The sequence below is a fragment of the Triticum dicoccoides genome, chromosome 2A, assembly GCF_002162155.2.
Source record: "Triticum dicoccoides isolate Atlit2015 ecotype Zavitan chromosome 2A, WEW_v2.0, whole genome shotgun sequence".
NCBI classification, from domain to species: domain Eukaryota; kingdom Viridiplantae; phylum Streptophyta; class Magnoliopsida; order Poales; family Poaceae; genus Triticum; species Triticum dicoccoides.
The window spans coordinates 547,366,781-547,385,587 of record NC_041382.1 but is presented as its reverse complement, the minus strand read 5'-3'; the positions used below and the strand labels follow the sequence as shown (position 1 = coordinate 547,385,587).

Here is an 18,807-nt window from a genome sequence, read left to right as displayed (position 1 = left end):
ATGTCCTTGTCATTTTCAAACGACATATACAAATCCACAATGGAATCATCCAGAACACTCAGAAGAGCGCCTTTAAAGAGAGTATCGATCTTCTCAAAAGCTTCTAGTTGTGCTGGATTAACATCGCCCTCAGGCTTGCCCTTGGTGGCGTCATAGCAGCCCATGGTCTGAAACCAGTAGACTGCTCTTGTGCGCCACCTCTTATATTGCGCCCTCTTAAAGGCGGGCCGCTTTAGATGCGCAGCAAAACCACTCGGAGTAAATTGCCTATAATCAGGTTTTTGGATTGTTGGAAGTATGAGCAAGTTACTATGAGATTTAATCCAAATAATTAGAAGATAAATCATGACTACAGTAGCAGAGATTAAACTAATCATGTGAAGTAGCATAGCAGATGAACAGATCACATCTAGGGCACATACTAGAAACATGAATTCTACCACGATCTCGAACAGGAAGGATAGAATCACATACGGTGCAGCGGGAGCAGCACCGCCGGTGTTGACGTTGTCGCCCATGTCGTCGAGGATGAGGTTGCCGAGGTCGGGGAAGAGGTCGTCGCTGCCAGCAGTCGCGCGAGTGCGCTCCCCAAAAATCTGATCGCCCCTCTCTCGTACAGGATCACGAGAGGCGGGGTTCCGGAGGCCTGCTGTCCCTTGTCCCGGTGCACGCCGAAAGGAGGGATGGAGAAGACTTGCTTGGCGGCGCAATGATCTGAAACGGTGGTGATGAACCATACGAAGCGGCGGCGGCTAGTGTAGACGTCCGTCTGACTAGCTTTGTCCTCACGTCCGAGTCATCACGATCCAAAAGAATCGGAAACGGTTCAGTAATTAACGCGTCCATTAGTTATTAATTAATGACTCATTAATTTTCCTGAGCAGCAAAAATATAGACAACGTGCATAGCTCTGTCCTCGGCTCGGCGCAACCTGCGGCGCGGTGAGCGACGAGGAGGAGCGCGCGTGTAGGTCTCCTCTTCTCATGCTCATACAAGTGGTAGAAGAGCTCACCTTATAAAGAGGTGCAACTCTCTCTCAACTTCCGGGGTGGGACTAAACTTTAGCCTCACTCACTCCACTCACATGTGTGCATGAATGGGCCAAGAGAATTTCAGAATTTTAGTTGGGCTTTGGGCCAAAGGCCTACTAGCAAAATTCCAACACCAACTAATGAAAGAGTTGTATTACAAGTATCTATGCGTGCTGCCACGGGAATTGGAGCTGCTGAAAATACGTTTACAATTAATGTGCAGATCAGCAATATTATTGCAACTACCCTGATTGATAGTGGAAGTACTTCTGCTTTTATTTCTCCATAAGTGCAACATCTCTAATTTAATGTACTCCCTCCTTCCATCTATATAGAGCCTAATGCGTTTTTCAAGACGACCTTTGACTATTGACAAGATTAATAATACATGACACACATAATGTGAAAATTATATCATTGAAATCTCCTTTCACATACGAATTTGACGACATGCTTTGTGTAAGTTGCATGTCATATATTGTTGCTCTAACATTTGGTCAAAGTTAGCATCGAAAAACACATTAGGCCCTATATAGATGGAAGGAGGGAGTACGACGTTTTTACAGTTTGAATTGAACATCTTACATTAAGTTTCAGAGGAAATAGGAGTAGTAAACAAGCTAGATTGCTCTCCTGCTTCTACTGCCAAAATTAAAGTATTGGTTGCTAGTGGAGGTGTTCTTTGGAGTGAATCCACTTGCTTTAATTGAAACTATCATATCCAGGTAGAGAATTTTATTGACACTTTCAGAATTCTAGTACTGAAGGATATGACATAATTTTGGGAGCTGGTTGGTTAAAGAGATATAGTCCAGTGGAAATAAATTAATATAACAATGGTGACGCAGATCACAAGCTTGGAGGGACAAATGATTACTATTGTTGTGAATACCTCTATCCCCTCCAATACAAGCTACCAACACACCTGAAAAGTCACTAGAGCAAGCAGTATGTGGGCTGTTTTTGTACATTGTTGCTACATCAGAATTCAGAGGAGTCAACTTTCAAGCAACAGTTTCCACCAGTAATAGAGGAATTATTGGATTTATTACAATGATTTATTTCAGGAGCTCACAGAACTTTCACCTCCTTGTGACTGTGCTATACCACTTAATTCTGATACTAAAATCATAACTCAGAGAGCATATAGAATGCCACACCATCTTAAGGATATTTTGCAAACAATAATTAAAGAAATCCTGATAATTGGTGTTATACAGCTTAGTTGCAGTCCGTATTCTTCCCCTGCTTTGCTAGTGAAAAAATAAGGATGAAACTTGGAGGCTATCCATTGATTATATAGAGCTTAACTCTCAAATTATTTAAAACAAGTATCCAATCCCAATTGTTGAATATTTACTTGATGAATTGCAAGGAGCAGAATTATTTTCCAAGATAGCAATGAGGAGTGGATATCACCAAATCAAAATGAGACCCGGGGATGTTGCAAAAACTGCACTTCTACTCATGTGGGGCATTATGAATATGTAGTGATCCCTTTTGGGCTCACAAATACCCTTGTCACATTTTAGTCCTTAATGAATGTAGTGCTAACTCCTTATCTACGAAGAATTGTAATTGTTTTCTTTGATGACGTATTAATATATAGTGTTTCTCCAAAAGAACATATGCAACATCTATCTACTATGTTTGAAACACTTATAATCAACAAGTTGTTTGCTAAACTGGAGAAATACTCATTTGCACATGATCAAGAGGAGTATGTAAGGTACATTATGTCTACCAAAGGAGTGGCTAGAGACCCAACTAAAATTCAAGCACATAATACAATGTCATGGATTGTTCTTGGTACACAGGTGTAGACTGTTCCTCGGCGGGCTTTGATGGATGCAAGACCATCATTCAATGCAACACTTTCTGATCAAAGAACAGACATTGCAGCTAACCATCTCGTCCCTAATGGGAGGCTAAAAGTGGTCCAATAAAGCTACCACATGCGAAAATAGTTCAAAGTCGGATAAGCGGTAGCCTTGTGCTTCAATATTGGTTTGGTTTCTATGAAATGGAATAGGGAATCCGATCCGTGATCATCTTAAACAGGGAAAAGAATAGTACAAAGTAATATCTGCATTTTGCCTCGATACTCTGTTAACACCTACTAGTAGTAAGTGTTACTTCTGTTTCCTATCGCCATCGTCTCCTCTCATAGAGTTCTTTCTCAATGATCTCTCCTTCTTGACCTTCTCAATTACAGAATCCACTACGGAATCCATCTCTTTCTCTATCTCATCGACCTGCGTTGAACTAGGGAAAAAAGGTTAGTCCTTCCAAAAAAAAGGGAAAAAGGTTAGTAATTCCACACATAAAAGGTCAAATATCTTGACATAGTAAGCACCACACATTTTAATTAATTTCCTCGAACCAAATAGAGATTAGTTGCCATGTAGTGCATTAAGATTTTCCCTTTAAAAAATACCATTGATCTTTTTCTAATTAAAAATGCCATTGAGCTTAAAATCAGGGAGTAATAAATTAGTAGGAAGTTAACCTAACCTTCTCGATTAGGGCCTCGGCTTTCTCCGCGTCCTTCTCAATTTCATCTGCGATGGCCTTGATCCTGGATGTTGCCTTTTTTACGTTATCATTACCGGGAAATGCTTCAGAGACATCGTCAGCAATTTTCTCAGCTACCTCAGCCACTTTTTCGACCACCTCAATTGCTACTTCTGCCGTCTGCTCAACCTTATCTATTGTATGTGATTTACACACATGGAGTGAAGTTAAAATCAAGATGCACGCTAAGATCGACATAATTTGGGAGTATTATTTTGAGAGCAATGTTACTGTATTTTTTTCTTCCAAGTAAAATGTGTCATTTCATCATGAAAATTTTCATGCACATAAAAGGCATAAACATGTACTGATGTTAGAAAAAAAATCATTTTTTAACGATTTTTACTGTGTGACAAGCTTTTCATGAGTTTGCGAGGACAATGATGGCTTGTATCTCCAAACGAATAAAATTCCTCTTAAAATTCTAACATTTCTATGCAATTGTATCTACATTTTGTCCTCGCGAAAAAACAATTTATAAAGAGGAAATGGCTAGGGTCTCCCTTTTGTGCTTTTGTGATCATTGTGAGAAAGGGTTGTGGGATCAGATCACTCTTGAGCACTAATATGGGACCAGAATCAGAACGATAAGGGCGGGCGTTGGCTGGTGCGGGCTGTCTGGTTTCAACCCGCTCCCCCCGCGTCGCCCCCGCTCGGGCGACTCGGGCGGGATTGCAACCCTAGCCGCCGGGGGCTCCCCGTCCTTCCATCCCTCCCTCCGTCGCCGCCGGCCTATAGCCTGGGGGCTGACGGCGGTGGCGGGGGCCTTCCCTCTCTCCTGCAGCATGGGGGCGGTGCGGAGCCCCGCGGCGTGTGGTGGCACGGCCGATCTAGCCTTGATGGCGTGGCAGGCCTGCCTTGACCGGCGGCGGCGCGGCGGCAGCCTCGGCCTAGGGTGGCGATGGTGGCGGGTGCGGCGGCCGGCCCTGCTTCGGGCAGCGACCTTGGCTGCGTTCGGCGGCAGCGGCCGGGTCTGCAGCGACGAACCATCTGACCTCGGATCGGCGGTGACGGCATGGAGGGCCTGGTGGTTGGGTCGGCGCCATGCCTGGTTTGCCCTCCGAACAGATCTGATCTGACCGATGCGGCCTGCTCGATGTGCGGCGGCTCAGATCGACAGCCACCCGTGCACACGATGCTTGATGGAGGTTCTTCGAGCGGATCCGGGTGAAAACCTCGTTCTCGGCTTGATGCCAAGACCGGCATTGGCGGCACTCTTTTGTGTCATTACCTTCTTGAAGGCATCGTCGTGGAGAAACTCCAGACCTCTATCCGCTACCTCCGGGGGAAACCGTAGATCAGTAGATCGGATGACGACGACGCGTTGATGTCGTTTCCTCCTTGGGAGCATCATTCTTGGAGGCGTACACGGGATCGAGGGACCAGTGGGCGGCTTTTTTGGTGGAGGTGCTTCATCCTACACATTGATGACGGCAGATCTCGGCGGCGTGGCGCAGTGGACACTCGGCGCCCGATGCGCGGTGATGGACTCGCGCGGGAGGAGGTAGTTGTCTCGCATCATGGTGGCGTCGATGGCAGAGTGGCCTGACAAGGTAGAAGCCTCAATATCTGCTCTGAAGACGGACCTGTGGAAGATGGCGGCGACGACACATGTGAGTGCGTCAGACCAGTTTATGCCCCAGACCCGGTATGTGGCTCGGCTGGGGCTTCTGGCTTTTGATGATAGGCTTAGGTGAGTGGTCTCGGTATTTGGCCCAGCTAGCACCCCTTCATCATATGGATATGAGTAGTGGCATATGTTGTCAAGATGGCGGATTCAAGCATATTGTTGTAATACTTTGTAAGGTCCTCGAGAATAATTAATAAAGTGACCGTATGCATTTCCTAGATGCAAAGGCCGGGGGTCATCCTCCTTTTCTAAAAGAAAACTCTTTTTGGCAGTTTTATAGTTAGCCTCAGGCTGAGAAGTGCATGGATGAATCCGGGTACATATGAACCCATTTTGGAAAATACATTTTGCAATGTCAAAAAATTCTGAAAAAGGGTGCACGCGGACATCTCCATATTCCATGTGTGTGCAGAAAGTTTCACAGAAAAACAACTTTTTTTGTAGCCTATGCAAAAAAGACAAAATTTTGTGCCGTGAAACGCTATTTAAAAGCAGTAAAATTTATCTTTTTTACTGAGACAAAACAAAAATAATTTTTTACATAAAATTTTGTGCCGTGGACGTATCTTTGCCAACATGTGTGCATATTTTTTAATAGAATTTTTGAACATTACAAAACACGTAAAAAGTATATTTTTAAAAAGCGGGTGCAGATGCCCCTGTGTGCAGATCGTCCACTCTCGCCTCAGGCTTTCCTTCCTGAGGTGATCGCGGCCCTTTGCTAGGTGATCTGGACTTGTCGGAACAAGGTATGTTTGGAGCATTGTGTGGTTTGCTCACCTTTGACAATGGTGCTGTCTATGTGCTCCTCCTGATCTAATACTTGGATAGGACTGAAGAATGAGGGTCAAAAATGAATCCTGATGGGTGCCGAATGTGGTGCAGAAGGCGCGCGATGCCTAGGGCCCTTAGCCTCTCTGGACGGTACGGTAGTGGAGTACCTGGTACTGTATCAGTACCCGATTCGCATATCCTTTTCGGCTGTGTTGCTCTTATTAGCCGCTCTGGACGGTAGTAGCTGGTACTATATCATGTTTTGGCACTCTGCCTCTTTTTCTATCTTCTGGGACTATGTTATTTCTGTTTTTTTAAGCCGAAACCATAGAACAATTGTTCTACAGTAATTTTCATTATAATAATATAAAACAGTATATGTACAAAGCAAAATAAAAGGACAAAGGACCTCTAAGAGGTGATTATCCAATGCTATGTTATTTCTGTTATGGAACTAATGGAAAAGGTAGTAGCCCATAAGTGGATTTGTATTTACCTTCCAGGGCTCTCATCTGTCTGTAAAGAGGTACTGCGGCAAAGAAGACACCGACGAGCATCTTCACCCTGAGAAGCTCGTAGCTCGTCAATGTGTGAAGGAAATCGACAGCAGATTCAGAAATACAGTGCATGTTAACACTTTTGTACTCACCATGAAGGCACGTTGGGAACTGGGAAGTTTCCTCCTGCTCGGTCTCCGGAGCTTGGACCAGCTGCGGCTGCGGGGATCCTGAACAAAATAGGTCAAATGTTACGTATGTAACAATCTTGTAAGATACTGCCATCAACATACAAGCTAGTAGGAAGCTTAGACAGGGTGATCAGAACATCAGTACACTCACCGTGTTGCTCCTCTGGTCGTCGGCTGGACACGGTTGATGCCCCGCGACTTGATCGCCAAGCCGGCGAGGGCTTGCCGGCGACGAGGCGGTGCAGACACTAGTGAGCTCCGTCGTCGCCCAGAAACCTCCGGACTGCATGGCAAGGATCCGGAGGCCAAGGAGCTAACGACGATCGCCATGACTGGGATCTAAAAGGATAAAGGAGCCGGCTTTCTTGAGCGTTGAAGCTACTAGTAGTACATGAGTTTATACTTTATAACTTGCACGATCCGATCCGATCCGATAAATACGAATGCAGTGTGCATATCGACCATATTTATTTATAGTAAATGGACAAGGTGACAACCAATGCCACATCACTGGGAGATACTCCGTATATTTAACTGCATGCTGTCCTCGTTGTCTGACCGCCGCACGCAGTCCGGCTCGACACTTCATCTCCATCTCTTATCATGGACGCCCTCTTGTATGAGCTCGCTATTAAGCTAACAATTTTATTTTATTTTGAGGTAACAATTGTGACCATAGACTAGCGAAAGCAATCACGGAATCGTCAGCAAGGCCTTCTTTGCGAAGGGGGGAGGCAAAACCAAGCTGCTTTTTTTTTCTTTTTTTTTTGAGGGAAACTCTTCTTCTTTTTCTGAAGTGGGGAAAACCAACCTTTCTTTTTTTTCCCGACGAAAACTTCCGATAAAACCAAGCTTTCTTTGATGGCAGAGTAATAACATTGACAAAAGACCAAAACTACTAACATGTTTGTCCGAAACTACTTCTGTTGTATGAGTAACATGTTTCTCAGAGCTGATCCGGATCAGATCTTCATCACCACCATAATGCGTCGCTCCTAACGTGTCTGTTACAACTGGCTCTGTCGCTATTTTATTGCCTATAAATGAGCCAGGTCTAGCTTCTGGTAAGTTCATCTGTGACGAACCTCTCTTTCTCAGATCAGATCGCACATGCAGAGATCCGGGGCTAGGTGTTTTGGCGCGCAGGAGAAGGGGATGGGAAAGCAGAGAACAAGAATGAGAGACAGGGAACAGTAGATGAGATTCAGAGTCTACACATTTGATGCCTGTCTCAGGTTACAGCCACGCATAGATAGCCACCTAGCCTAGCCCCCCCATAGGGCCACTACACCCCAGGCACACCGAACCACTAACCCCGCTGGGCCACCACGGAGAACCTTCCCTGCCTGCTTTGTCACCTGCAGCTTCTGAGCACGGCACGGAAGATGCGAGCGTGACACAATCGTGCTAAAACTGAAGAATACTGGTCAGTCATCCTAGCCATGTCACCGTGCAAACCATCAGAACAGCAAAGCTCCCTTTTTGTAGATAGAAGCACATAATGACCATTAGTTTGGTTCGACACATGTGGTAAAAGAAGAATTCCCATCTCATGGTATTGGCATTGTCAAAGAAACCAGTTCAAATCGTCCATCCTCAACATTTTTCCCGGGGTTGACTGAAATCTGGAAGCAGAATGGACTATTCTTGCCTTGGTTCAGCAGGCATTTCATAAGAATGGGCCAGATAAGATGAAAATCAAGCTTTCTTTTGGTTCTCTTCCTTTTAGCAATGCCTATCTTGCCAGTGCCATCTAGCATCCCGGAAGTGCTTGAGCTGCCAGATTCACAAGTATCTACCAGCATGCAGTGCCGGCTATTGTAGCATTCGGACACATCATCTGCGCTAATATTAGAAAATAAAGCCTCTGCAACTTTATTCTTCACAACCACAGGAACTTGTCCAGTTTGGTCTTGCACATAGATCTGCAGATCGCGAAGATGTGTTTTTACTAATCTATTTTCAACAAAAGAAACTGTTTGAGGTTGGGTGCTGGAGATCTCTTACCATGAATGGTTTATATATCTGGCCAACAACATGGAGATACTTTGGATTATCTGGGCAATCAATTGGATAAGTACTGCCTCCATGAAGATTTCTGCAGAGAGTTTTATAAATCATGACAAGCAGAGCAATATAGATTTTAGGACATATAACTGATGAAATGTTGACAAGATGACATGCATGTGCATACTTTTGGTATAGAGGTAAACCACATAACTTGCATCCAGTAGTAATAAAATCTCTGACAATATCATTATGTCCATTCAAGGAATGTTTCTCAATGACTGATAATTGCCCCTTCATTTCAGGGCCAAGAGAACCCATTAACACAATTTTGCCAATAGATGCATAAATATTCAAATTACATGGTTTGCTCTGAGGTAGTAGTTCTGAGATGGACAAGAGGTCTGTCGAATCATTTTTCATTCTTTCTTTCCAATTCTTCGACATCACCTGCGGTCAATATAGGAGTTTTATCACTTACATATTATAGATTATTAAAAGAAAATGTTAATGTTATAAGTTATCCAAGAACACGAGTTAAATAATCATGATCTACTTCTATCGATAGAGAACTTATGGAGTAAAACCATGAATGCTTTGATTGTGTCGTTCATTTATTAACATCAACATAACAGGTGTAATTGTGATGTAAGATGAAGGGAAAACACAGGAGTGACATGCAAAGGATTACTATGACCATCTTATAAACAAGCTCATGTTAATGAGAATCCGTCGTTTGAACCTTTAAGCGGAATGTAAGGGCAGAAGGAAAGAATTGGATATGTAGATTGCTACCTATCCAAATCACACTGAAATCGCACTGCCTTGGCAAATTTGTACCTGCTGATGATTTTCCGCACGAGTACGTTTGGTGTGTACGATCCACTCTGACACTCTTCTTAATTTTGATCTTGTAGCATTCCCGACTTTGCAATTAATTATGAATTCGTCAATTCCTAATAAAAGAGCCCATGTGTTAAGTTATCCAATAATACAGTTTCTTTTTCTTCTAGACACAATTATCTGCTCGAAAATAAATGTAGATGCTAACCTAAACATGAGCCCCACATAACAAGCAATATCAAGATAAAATATGCAGAGAGGAATATTTTTATAAGATGGAAAGAACAATTAATTGGAAACGTCTCGATTTCAAGAGCTGGCCAACGTTCAAATATAATGCCACCTTTTCCCATCAACAAAGCCCTTACCACTGTTAGTCTAATATATGTTTTCCAATTTCCTCAATAGTAAAGATGGTAAAAACATTATTGTGATTACTCCTGGGTCACCGCATTTTGAAGTAATACAACCAGGGCAGTGCCAGTAAAGACCAAAGAGCACCAGTGAATAAAACAAATGCAAACGCATACCTTCAGGTTGCACTAAATCTTTAGAGTTCATCAAAATTTGGACTGCAGACATCTGAGAAGCTCTTCCCTCCAAGCCATTTCTAAACTCTACTATCTTAATATCTGAAGCAAAAGAACGAGAACGTCTCACCATATGTTGTTACAGAGTAGATTGCAACTGAAAGCATTACACAGGTAAAATTGAGGTTAAAAGAGAGACCCCCTCGGATCCTCAGTTCCTTACTCTGCAACAGTAAAACATCGCCAGCGATTATGGTCGAGCTTGTATTGTTGGACCATAGAGAGACGGAGAAGCTAGACCTCGTGTCGTCACCAACCTCTAGAATAACTCTGTTATACGTCCTTCCGGTCGCGGCATTTTGTTCCTGGGAAAGCAGAGGCAGGATTCTAAGCCTCGGACGACATGACCAAAGATGCGTCGACATCGTATCACTCTCTTTTTTTCCTCAATGAAGAAGATAATTATTCTACTAAGTGGAAGGAAATAGGATTGCTCGTTACCTGGTGGGGAAGGACACGGCGAACGGACGCCAGGAGCTGTACGAATCCACCGACGTGGCCGGCGGCCGCCGACAGGTCGATCAGCGGCCCGTACCAGCTCACGACTGCTGCCATTTATAGGTTCGCAGCCGCGCCGCCGGTGGGGTAGAGTGGGGTCTTCCCTCGGAGCGAACTGTGGCGGGAGCGGCGGCGCCGCCGCCGCGTGAGGTCGGGTGGTCCGCCTCCCTCCTCCCAAAAGGTCGCGAATATGTTTTCCTTGCGCGCGAGGTTCCTGGGCCTCTGAAACAAGGCCCATAGCACTCGCGAAACCGCCGCAAGTCCGGCCCACATAGATACAGTGGAGATTCTCCAAAAAAAAAACAGACACGGTGGAGGATCTTCTAAAAAAACATTTATTATTTGCAGATGACGGTCTGCTGTTTTTCAAGGCGAATGGTGTGGGTGCTAATGAGGTTTCCCAGTTGTTGGTCACGGGTCAGCGGATAAATTATGACAAGTCTTCTATATACTTCAGTAAGGGTGTCCCAGAAGCAGTGTGAGGTGAGATCAAAGTACTGCTAAACATCCCTAATGAAACTTTTAATGAGAGATATTTGGGTATGCCATCTGATGTTGAGAATTCAAAGAATGGGGCCTTTAAATATCTAAAGGATAGGTTATGGAGTAAGGTCCAAGGCTGGATAGAGCGCACAATGTCAACAGCGGGTAAAGAAGTTTTTGTCAAAGCAGTGGCTCAGGCAGTACCAGTTTACTCCATGTTATGTTTTAAATTGCCTAGAGGTCTATGTGAGCACATAAACATGTTGATAAGGAAATTTTGGTGGGAAAGCAAGGATGGCCAACACAAGCCACATTGGGTATCTTGGAAAGTTATGACGCAACCGAAAGGTATGGTGATTTGGGATTCAAAGATTTTGAATTATTTAATCTAGCAGTGTTGGCAAAGACAAGCATGAAGACTTTTGCAACAAGCAGAATCTTTGAGCGCCCATGTGTTGAAGAGCATCTATTTTCCATCTTCATCCATATTGCATGCAAATCTAGGTAGCCATCCTAGCCAAATTTGAAGAGCTATTATAGAAGGCAGAGATATCCTGAAATAAGGTTTGATCAATATTGGTAATGGCAATACAACAAGTATATGAGAGGATAATCGGTTACCGCGTGATGAGATGTTGAAGCCTTATGATGCTTGGTTACTAACCCTCCGGCCCTGGTTGCCGATTTGATCGATGCTACTTCCGCAACTTGGAATAGGCAGCGGGCACATGAGGTGTTATGCCAATGGATGTACCAATCATATTGGGGATACCATTGTGTACGAGGAACATGGAAGATTTATGGGGTTGGAACTTTGAGAGAAGCGGAGTATTTTCTGTATGGTCTGTGTATAGAATGCTAGTGGCGACTAAACGGAGGTGGGAGGCCTGGCTAGAGGGCACCGTTGGGTCATCAAGCACTACCAATGAGAAAAAGGCTTGTAAGACACTATGTAAAACACAAGTTCCTACTAAAATCAGAATGTTCCTTTGGTGTTTGTCGAAGCACTCAATCCCGACGGAAGACGTGAGAGCCCATCACCACATGACGAACTCTACCTCTTGAGGTTTATGTGGCTCGCCGGATTCATGGAGGCATTTGCTACTAGAGTGTGTAGTCGCTAGGTGTACTTGGGCCCTAGTGGACGGCGAGTTATCCTAGCAGCTAGTCGCCATGACAGAACCCAATGCAAGGCATTCGCTATTTTCGCCGATGGATTCCCTCTCACACATGCAGTTCATTCGAATAGTTGTGATGTTACGGGCTATCTGGTCTTTGAGGAGAAAGGAAATTTATGAGGGCATATTCCAAAGCCCACAAACTACTCAAATGTTCATTGACAGGTTCATTGCAGAACTAGATATCCTAAAGGAATCAATGCAAACACATAACACATGTCACGTCCAATATGCGACTCTATCCTAAAGGAACTCGAAGGTCCCACCAAGGATAGAACCGCATATTGACACGCTTTTGCAAGGTGGACATATTTACATCATACCATTACATAATAGTTGGGGATACATACAAAGGCACACAAATGCCACATGAATATATCAAACATCATACATGAGAACAACATCCGACTAGGGATGGAACACAAATAGAAACTCAAACGACATCCACCCTGCTAGCCCAGGCTGCCGACCAGGAACCTAACTCAAGATCGACGAAGAAGAAGAAGAACTCCAAAACAAGTAAACATCGCTCTCGCGTCAAGATCATCGCATTACCTGTACCTCCAATTGTTGTTGTAGTAATCTGTGAGCCGCGAGGACTCAACAATCCCATTACCATGGATATCAAGACTAGCAAAGCTTAATGGGTATGGAAAGGATAAGTGGTGAGGTTGCAACAACGGCTAAGCAAAGTATGGTGGCTAACTCACGAATACAAGAGTAAGATGAGAAACTACGCGAACGATCGCAAACTAGTAATGATCAATAAGTGATTCTGGACTACTTACGTTCAAACATAACCCAACCGTGTTCTCCTCTCGAACTTTCCCGAAAAGAAATAGTCATGGTTATGTTGGGGAACGTAGTAATTTCAAAAAAAAATCCTACGCACACGCAAGATCATGGTGATGCATAGCAACGAGAGGGGGGAGTATGATCTACGTACCCTTGTAGATCGCAACGGAAGCGTTGACACAACGTAGAGGAAGTAGTCGTACGTCTTCCCGATTCGACCGATCCAAGCACCGTTACTCCGGCGCCTCCGAGTTCTTAGCACACGTACAGCTCGATGACGCTCCTCGGGCTCCGATCCGGCAAAGCTTCGGGGATGAGTTCCGTCAGCACAACGGCGTGGTGACGATGATGATGTTCTACCGACGCAGGGCTTCGCCTAAGCACTACAACGATATGACCGAGGTGGAATATGGTGGAGGGGGGCACCGCACACGGCTAAGGAACGATCACGAAGATCAACTTGTGTGTTCTAGGGTGCCCCCCTGCCTCCGTATATAAAGGATCCAAGGGGGGGGGGTGCGGCCGGCCTAGAGGAGGCGCGCAGGAGGAGTCCTACTCCTACCGGGAGTAGGACTCCCCTCCCTTTCCTTGTCCAAGTAGGAGAGAGGGAAGAAGAGAAGGAAAGGGGGGGCGCCGCCCCTCCCTCCTTGTCCAATTCGGACTAGGGGGAGAGGGGGCGCGCGGCCTGCCCTGGCAGCCCCTTCCTCTTCTCCACTTTGGGCCCATGAGGCCCATTAACCCCCCTGGGGGTTCCGGTAACCCCCCCGGTGCTCCGGTTTTATCCGAAACTCCTCCGAAACACTTCCGCTGTCCGAATATAGTCGTCCAATATATCAATCTTTATGTCTCGACCATTTCGAGACTCCTCGTCATGTCCGTGATCACATCCGGGACTCCGAACTAACTTCGGTACATCAAAATGCATAAACTCATAATAACTGTAATCGTAACTTTAAGCGTGCGGACCCTACGGTTCGAGAACAATGTAGACATGACCGAGACACGTCTCCGGTGAATAACCAATAGCGGGACCTGGATGCCCATATTGGCTCCTACATATTCTACGAAGATCTTTATCGGTCAGACCGCATAACAACATAAGTTGTTCCCTTCGTCATCGGTATGTTACTTGCCCGAGATTCGATCGTCGGTATCCAATACCTAGTTCAATCTCGTTACCGGCAAGTCTCTTTACTCGTTCCGTAATACATCATCTCACAACTAACACATTAGTTGTAATGCTTGCAAGGCTTATGTGATGTGCATTACCGAGAGGGCCCAGAGATACCTCTCCGACAATCGAGTGACAAATCCTAATCTCGAAATACGCCAACCCAACATGTACCTTTGGAGACACCTGTAGAGCTCCTTTATAATCACCCAGTTACATTGTGACGTTTGGTAGCACACAAAGTGTTCCTTCGGCAAACGGGAGTTGCGTAATCTCATAGTCATAGGAACATGTATAAGTCATGAAGAAAGCAATAGCAACATACTAAACGATCGGGTGCTAAGCTAATGGAATGGGTCATGTCAATCAGATCATTCAACTAATGATGTGATCCCGTTAATCAAATAACAACTTCTTTGTCTATGGTTAGGAAACATAACCATCTTTGATTAACGAGCTAGTCAAGTAGAGGCATACCAGTGACACTTTGTTTGTCTATGTATTCACACATGTATTATGTTTCCGGTTAATACAATTCTAGCATGAATAATAAACATTTATCATGATATAAGGAAATAAATAATAACTTTATTATTGCCTCTAGGGCATATTTCCTTCAGTCTCCCACTTGCACTAGAGTCAATAATCTAGATTACATGGTAATGATTCTAACACCCATGGAGTCTTGGTGTTGATCATGTTTTGCTCGTGGAAGAGGCTTAGTCAATGGGTCTGCAACATTCAGATCCGTATGTATCTTGCAAATCTCTATGTCTCCCACCTGGACTGGATCCCGGATGGAATTGAAGCGTCTCTTGATGTGCTTGGTTCTCTTGTGAAATCTAGATTCCTTTGCCAAGGCAATTGCACCAGTATTGTCACAAAAGATTTTCATTGGACCCGATGCACTAGGTATGACACCTAGATTGGATATGAACTCCTTCATCCAGACTCCTTCATTTGCTGCTTCCGAAGCAGCTATGTACTCCGCTTCACATGTAGATCTTGCTACGACGCTTTGTTTAGAACTGCACCAACTGACAGCTCCACCGTTTAATGTAAACACGTATCCGGTTTGCGATTTAGAATCGTCCGGATCAGTGTCAAAGCTTGCATCAACGTAACCTTTTACGATGAGCTATTTGTCACCTCCATATATGAGAAACATATCCTTAGTCCTTTTCAGGTATTTCAGGATGTTCTTGACCGTTGTCCAGTGATCCACTCCTGGATTACTTAGGTACCTCCCTGCTAGACTTATAGCAAGGCACACATGAGGTCTGGTACACAGCATTGCATACATGATAGAGCCTATGGCTGAAGCATAGGGAACATCTTTCATTTTCTCTCTATCTTCTGCAGTGGTCGGGCTTTGAGTCTTACTCAATTTCACACCTTGTAACACAGGCAAGAACCCTTTCTTTGCTTGATCCATTTTGAACTTTTTCAAAACTTTGTCAAGGTATGTGCTTTGTGAAAGTCCAATTAAGCGTCTTGATCTATCTCTATAGATCTTAATGCCTAATATGTAAGCAGCTTCACCGAGGTCTTTCATTGAAAAACTCTTATTCAAGTATCCCTGTATGCTATCCAGAAATTCTATATCATTTCCAATCAGTAATGTCATCCACATATAATATCAGAAATGCTACAGAGCTCCCACTCACTTTCTTGTAAATACAGGCTTCTCCAAAAGTCTGTATAAAACCAAATGCTTTGATCACACTATCAAAGCGTTTATTCCAACTCCGAGAGGCTTGCACCAGTCCATAAATGGATCGCTGGAGCTTGCACACTTTGTTAGCTCCCTTTGGATCGACAAAACCTTCTGGTTTCATCATATACAACTCTTCTTCCAGAAATCCATTCAGAAATGCAGTTTTGACATCCATCTGCCAAATTTCATAATCATAAAATGCGGCAATTGCTAACATGATTCGGACAGACTTAAGCATCGCTACGGGTGAGAAGGTCTCGTCGTAGTCAATCCCTTGAACTTGCCGAAAACCTTTTGCGACAAGTCGAGCTTTGTAGACAGTAATATTACCGTCAGCGTCAATCTTCTTCTTGAAGATCCATTTATTCTCAATTGCTTGCCGATCATCGGGCAAGTCAACCAAAGTCCATACTTTGTTCTCATACATGGATCCCATCTCAGATTTCATGGCTTCAAGCCATTTTGCGGAATCTGGGCTCACCATCGCTTCTTCATAGTTCGTAGGTTCATCATGATCTAGTAGCATGACTTTCAGAACAGGATTACCGTACCACTCTGGCGCGGATCTCACTCTGGTTGATCTACGAGGTTCAGTAGTATCTTGATCTAAAGTTTCATGATCATCATCATTAGCTTCCTCACTAGCTGGTGTAGGTGTCACTGAAACAGTTTTCTGTGATGTACTACATTCCAATAAGGGAGCAGGTACAGTTACCTCATCAAGTTCTACTTTCCTCCCACTCACTTCTTTCGAGAGAAACTCCTTCTCCAGAAAGTTTCCGAATTTAGCAACAAAAGTCTTGCCTTCGGATCTGTGATAGAAGGTGTATCCAATAGTTTCCTTTGGATATCCTATGAAGACACATTTCTCCGATTTGGGTTCGAGCTTATCAGGTTGAAGCTTTTTCACATAAGCATCGCAGCCCCAAACTTTCAGAAACGACAACTTTGGTTTCTTGCCAAACCATAGTTCATAAGGCGTCGTCTCAACGGATTTTGATGGTGCCCTATTTAACGTGAATGCGGCCGTCTCTAGAGCGTATCCCCAAAACGATAGCGGTAAATCAGTAAGAGACATCATAGATCGCACCATATCCAGTAAAGTACGATTACGACGTTCGGACACACCATTACGCTGTGGTGTTCCGGGTGGCGTGAGTTGCGAAACTATTCCGTTGCTTCAAATGTACACCAAACTCATAACTCAAATATTCTCCTCCACGATCAGATCGTAGAAACTTTATTTTCTTGTTACGATGATTTTCAACTTGTTATTTTCCTCACAAATGTAAGCTGTCAATCCTATTAACCCTCAGCAGTTTAGCTTGAGCATTAGGTTACACGTTTCACCGCTTGAGTTTGAAACTATTATTCTAAAAAACAGTAATTATTTAGTAACACTAATTTTTCTTGAATAAGGTTGACCATAGTTTGACCGTAATTTGACCAGATTTGACCAAAATTCAAAAAATTGAAATAATTATATTAGCAACACTAATATTCTTGAATAATTATGTAGTAACATTAATACTTCTTGAGTAAGTAGTTTGACCATAGTTTGACCAGATTTAACCAAAATTTTAAAAAACTGAAATTTGAGCATATCTTTTTTTCCTTTTGGAATTTGAAGTTTCTAAAAAATTGCAAACAAGCCTTAGGCTGTCAAAATCGGATGCGGATTTTCGTGTTGAACATTTTGATAATTATATGTTTTTTTCCGACATCGTATGCAAAAGTTATAGCCGTTTTACTTTTTCATAACACTTTTTTGCAAAACATGTCCAAATTTGAGTTTTTAATTTTCCTAACTAGTAGATGTAGTAATATAACTACATCTCGAAGAATTTTATTTTTTGAATTTTTTATCATTTTCTTTTGTTTTTTTCAAAACTGAAATGGCGATATATAGGGGGTGTAGAGTTTGAAAATTGCCCTATAGTCCCGGTTTGTGTCTTCAACCGGGACTATAGGTCAGACCCCTTTAGTCCTGGTTCGTGGCACGAACCGGTACTAAAGGTTAGCTCTTTAGTACCAGTTTGTGCCACGAACCGGGACTAAAGGTGATCGTGGGGCCTCGGCCTGATGCCAGCCTGCCATCACCCCTTTAGTACCATTCGTGCCACAAACCGGTACTAAAGGTTCAACACGAACCGGCATTAATGCATAGCCGTTTGAACCGACACTAATGGTACCTTTAGTACCGGACCAAAATCCAACCGGGACTAATGTGTCTCAACATAGGTCCTTTTTCTACTAGTGGCGCCCTCCCCCCTAGTGGGCCCCTCGTGGCTCAACCGACCTACTTCTTCCGCATATATATACTCATATACCCAGAAAACATCCAAGAGCAACACAAAACCCTATTTCCACCGCCGCAACCTTCTGTACCCAAGAGATCCCATCTTGGCGCCTTTCCCGGAGCTCCGCCGGTGTGACGTCCTTGATTCAATCGTACACTAATCATACACGCAAATGTGTACGATCAAGATCAAGGACTCACGGGAAGATATCACAACACAACTCTAGACACAAATTAAAATAATATAAGCTTTATATTACAAGCTAGGGGCCTCGAGGGCTCGAATACATAAGCTCGAATACACAAGAGTCAGCGGAAGCAACAATATCTGAGTACAGACATAAGTTAGACAAGTTTGCCTTAAGAAGGCTAGCACAAAAGCAACAACAATCGAAAAGGCAAGGCCTCCTGCCTGGGAGCCTCCTAACTACTCATAGTCATCTGCGGTCTTCACATAGTAGTAGGCACCCTCCGGGTAGTAATAGTCATCAGTGGCGTTGTCTGGCTCCTGGGATCCGTCATCTGGTCG

General features: G+C 43.9%; 2 protein-coding genes across 2 annotated transcripts; both read right to left on the bottom strand.

The window, feature by feature from the left end:
• Positions 1-3,010: 3,010 nt before the first annotated feature.
• LOC119355309 lies at positions 3,011-7,174 on the bottom strand. Its single transcript, XM_037622098.1, has 5 exons — positions 6,849-7,174; positions 6,659-6,736; positions 6,506-6,573; positions 3,546-3,739; positions 3,011-3,286 (listed from the first exon to the last, which is right to left on the bottom strand). Exons 1-5 carry the CDS (start codon positions 7,025-7,027, stop codon positions 3,164-3,166), a joined length of 642 nt encoding a protein of 213 aa, XP_037477995.1. The 5' UTR covers positions 7,028-7,174; the 3' UTR covers positions 3,011-3,163.
• Positions 7,175-7,702: 528 nt separating this feature from the next.
• On the bottom strand, positions 7,703-10,812 carry LOC119355308. The gene is made up of 7 exons (XM_037622097.1): positions 10,579-10,812; positions 10,301-10,442; positions 10,078-10,179; positions 9,545-9,660; positions 8,892-9,154; positions 8,705-8,795; positions 7,703-8,622 (listed from the first exon to the last, which is right to left on the bottom strand). Exons 1-7 carry the CDS (start codon positions 10,690-10,692, stop codon positions 8,248-8,250), a joined length of 1,203 nt encoding a protein of 400 aa, XP_037477994.1. The 5' UTR covers positions 10,693-10,812; the 3' UTR covers positions 7,703-8,247.
• Positions 10,813-18,807: the final 7,995 nt, after the last annotated feature.

Coding starts and splice junctions, on each gene's coding strand:
- LOC119355309 (XM_037622098.1), bottom strand. CDS start 7,027: ATGGCGATCGTCGTTAGCTCCTTGGCCTCCGGATCCTTGCCATGCAGT. Junction 6,574..6,658: donor GTTCCCAACGTGCCTTCATG/GTGAGTACAAAA, acceptor CGAGCTTCTCAG/GGTGAAGATGCTCGTCGGTG. Junction 3,287..3,545: donor CCGAGGCCCTAATCGAGAAG/GTTAGGTTAACT, acceptor AGTTCAACGCAG/GTCGATGAGATAGAGAAAGA.
- LOC119355308 (XM_037622097.1), bottom strand. CDS start 10,692: ATGGCAGCAGTCGTGAGCTGGTACGGGCCGCTGATCGACCTGTCGGCG. Junction 10,443..10,578: donor GCCGTGTCCTTCCCCACCAG/GTAACGAGCAAT, acceptor CTGCTTTCCCAG/GAACAAAATGCCGCGACCGG. Junction 9,155..9,544: donor GTGCGGAAAATCATCAGCAG/GTACAAATTTGC, acceptor TATTGACCGCAG/GTGATGTCGAAGAATTGGAA.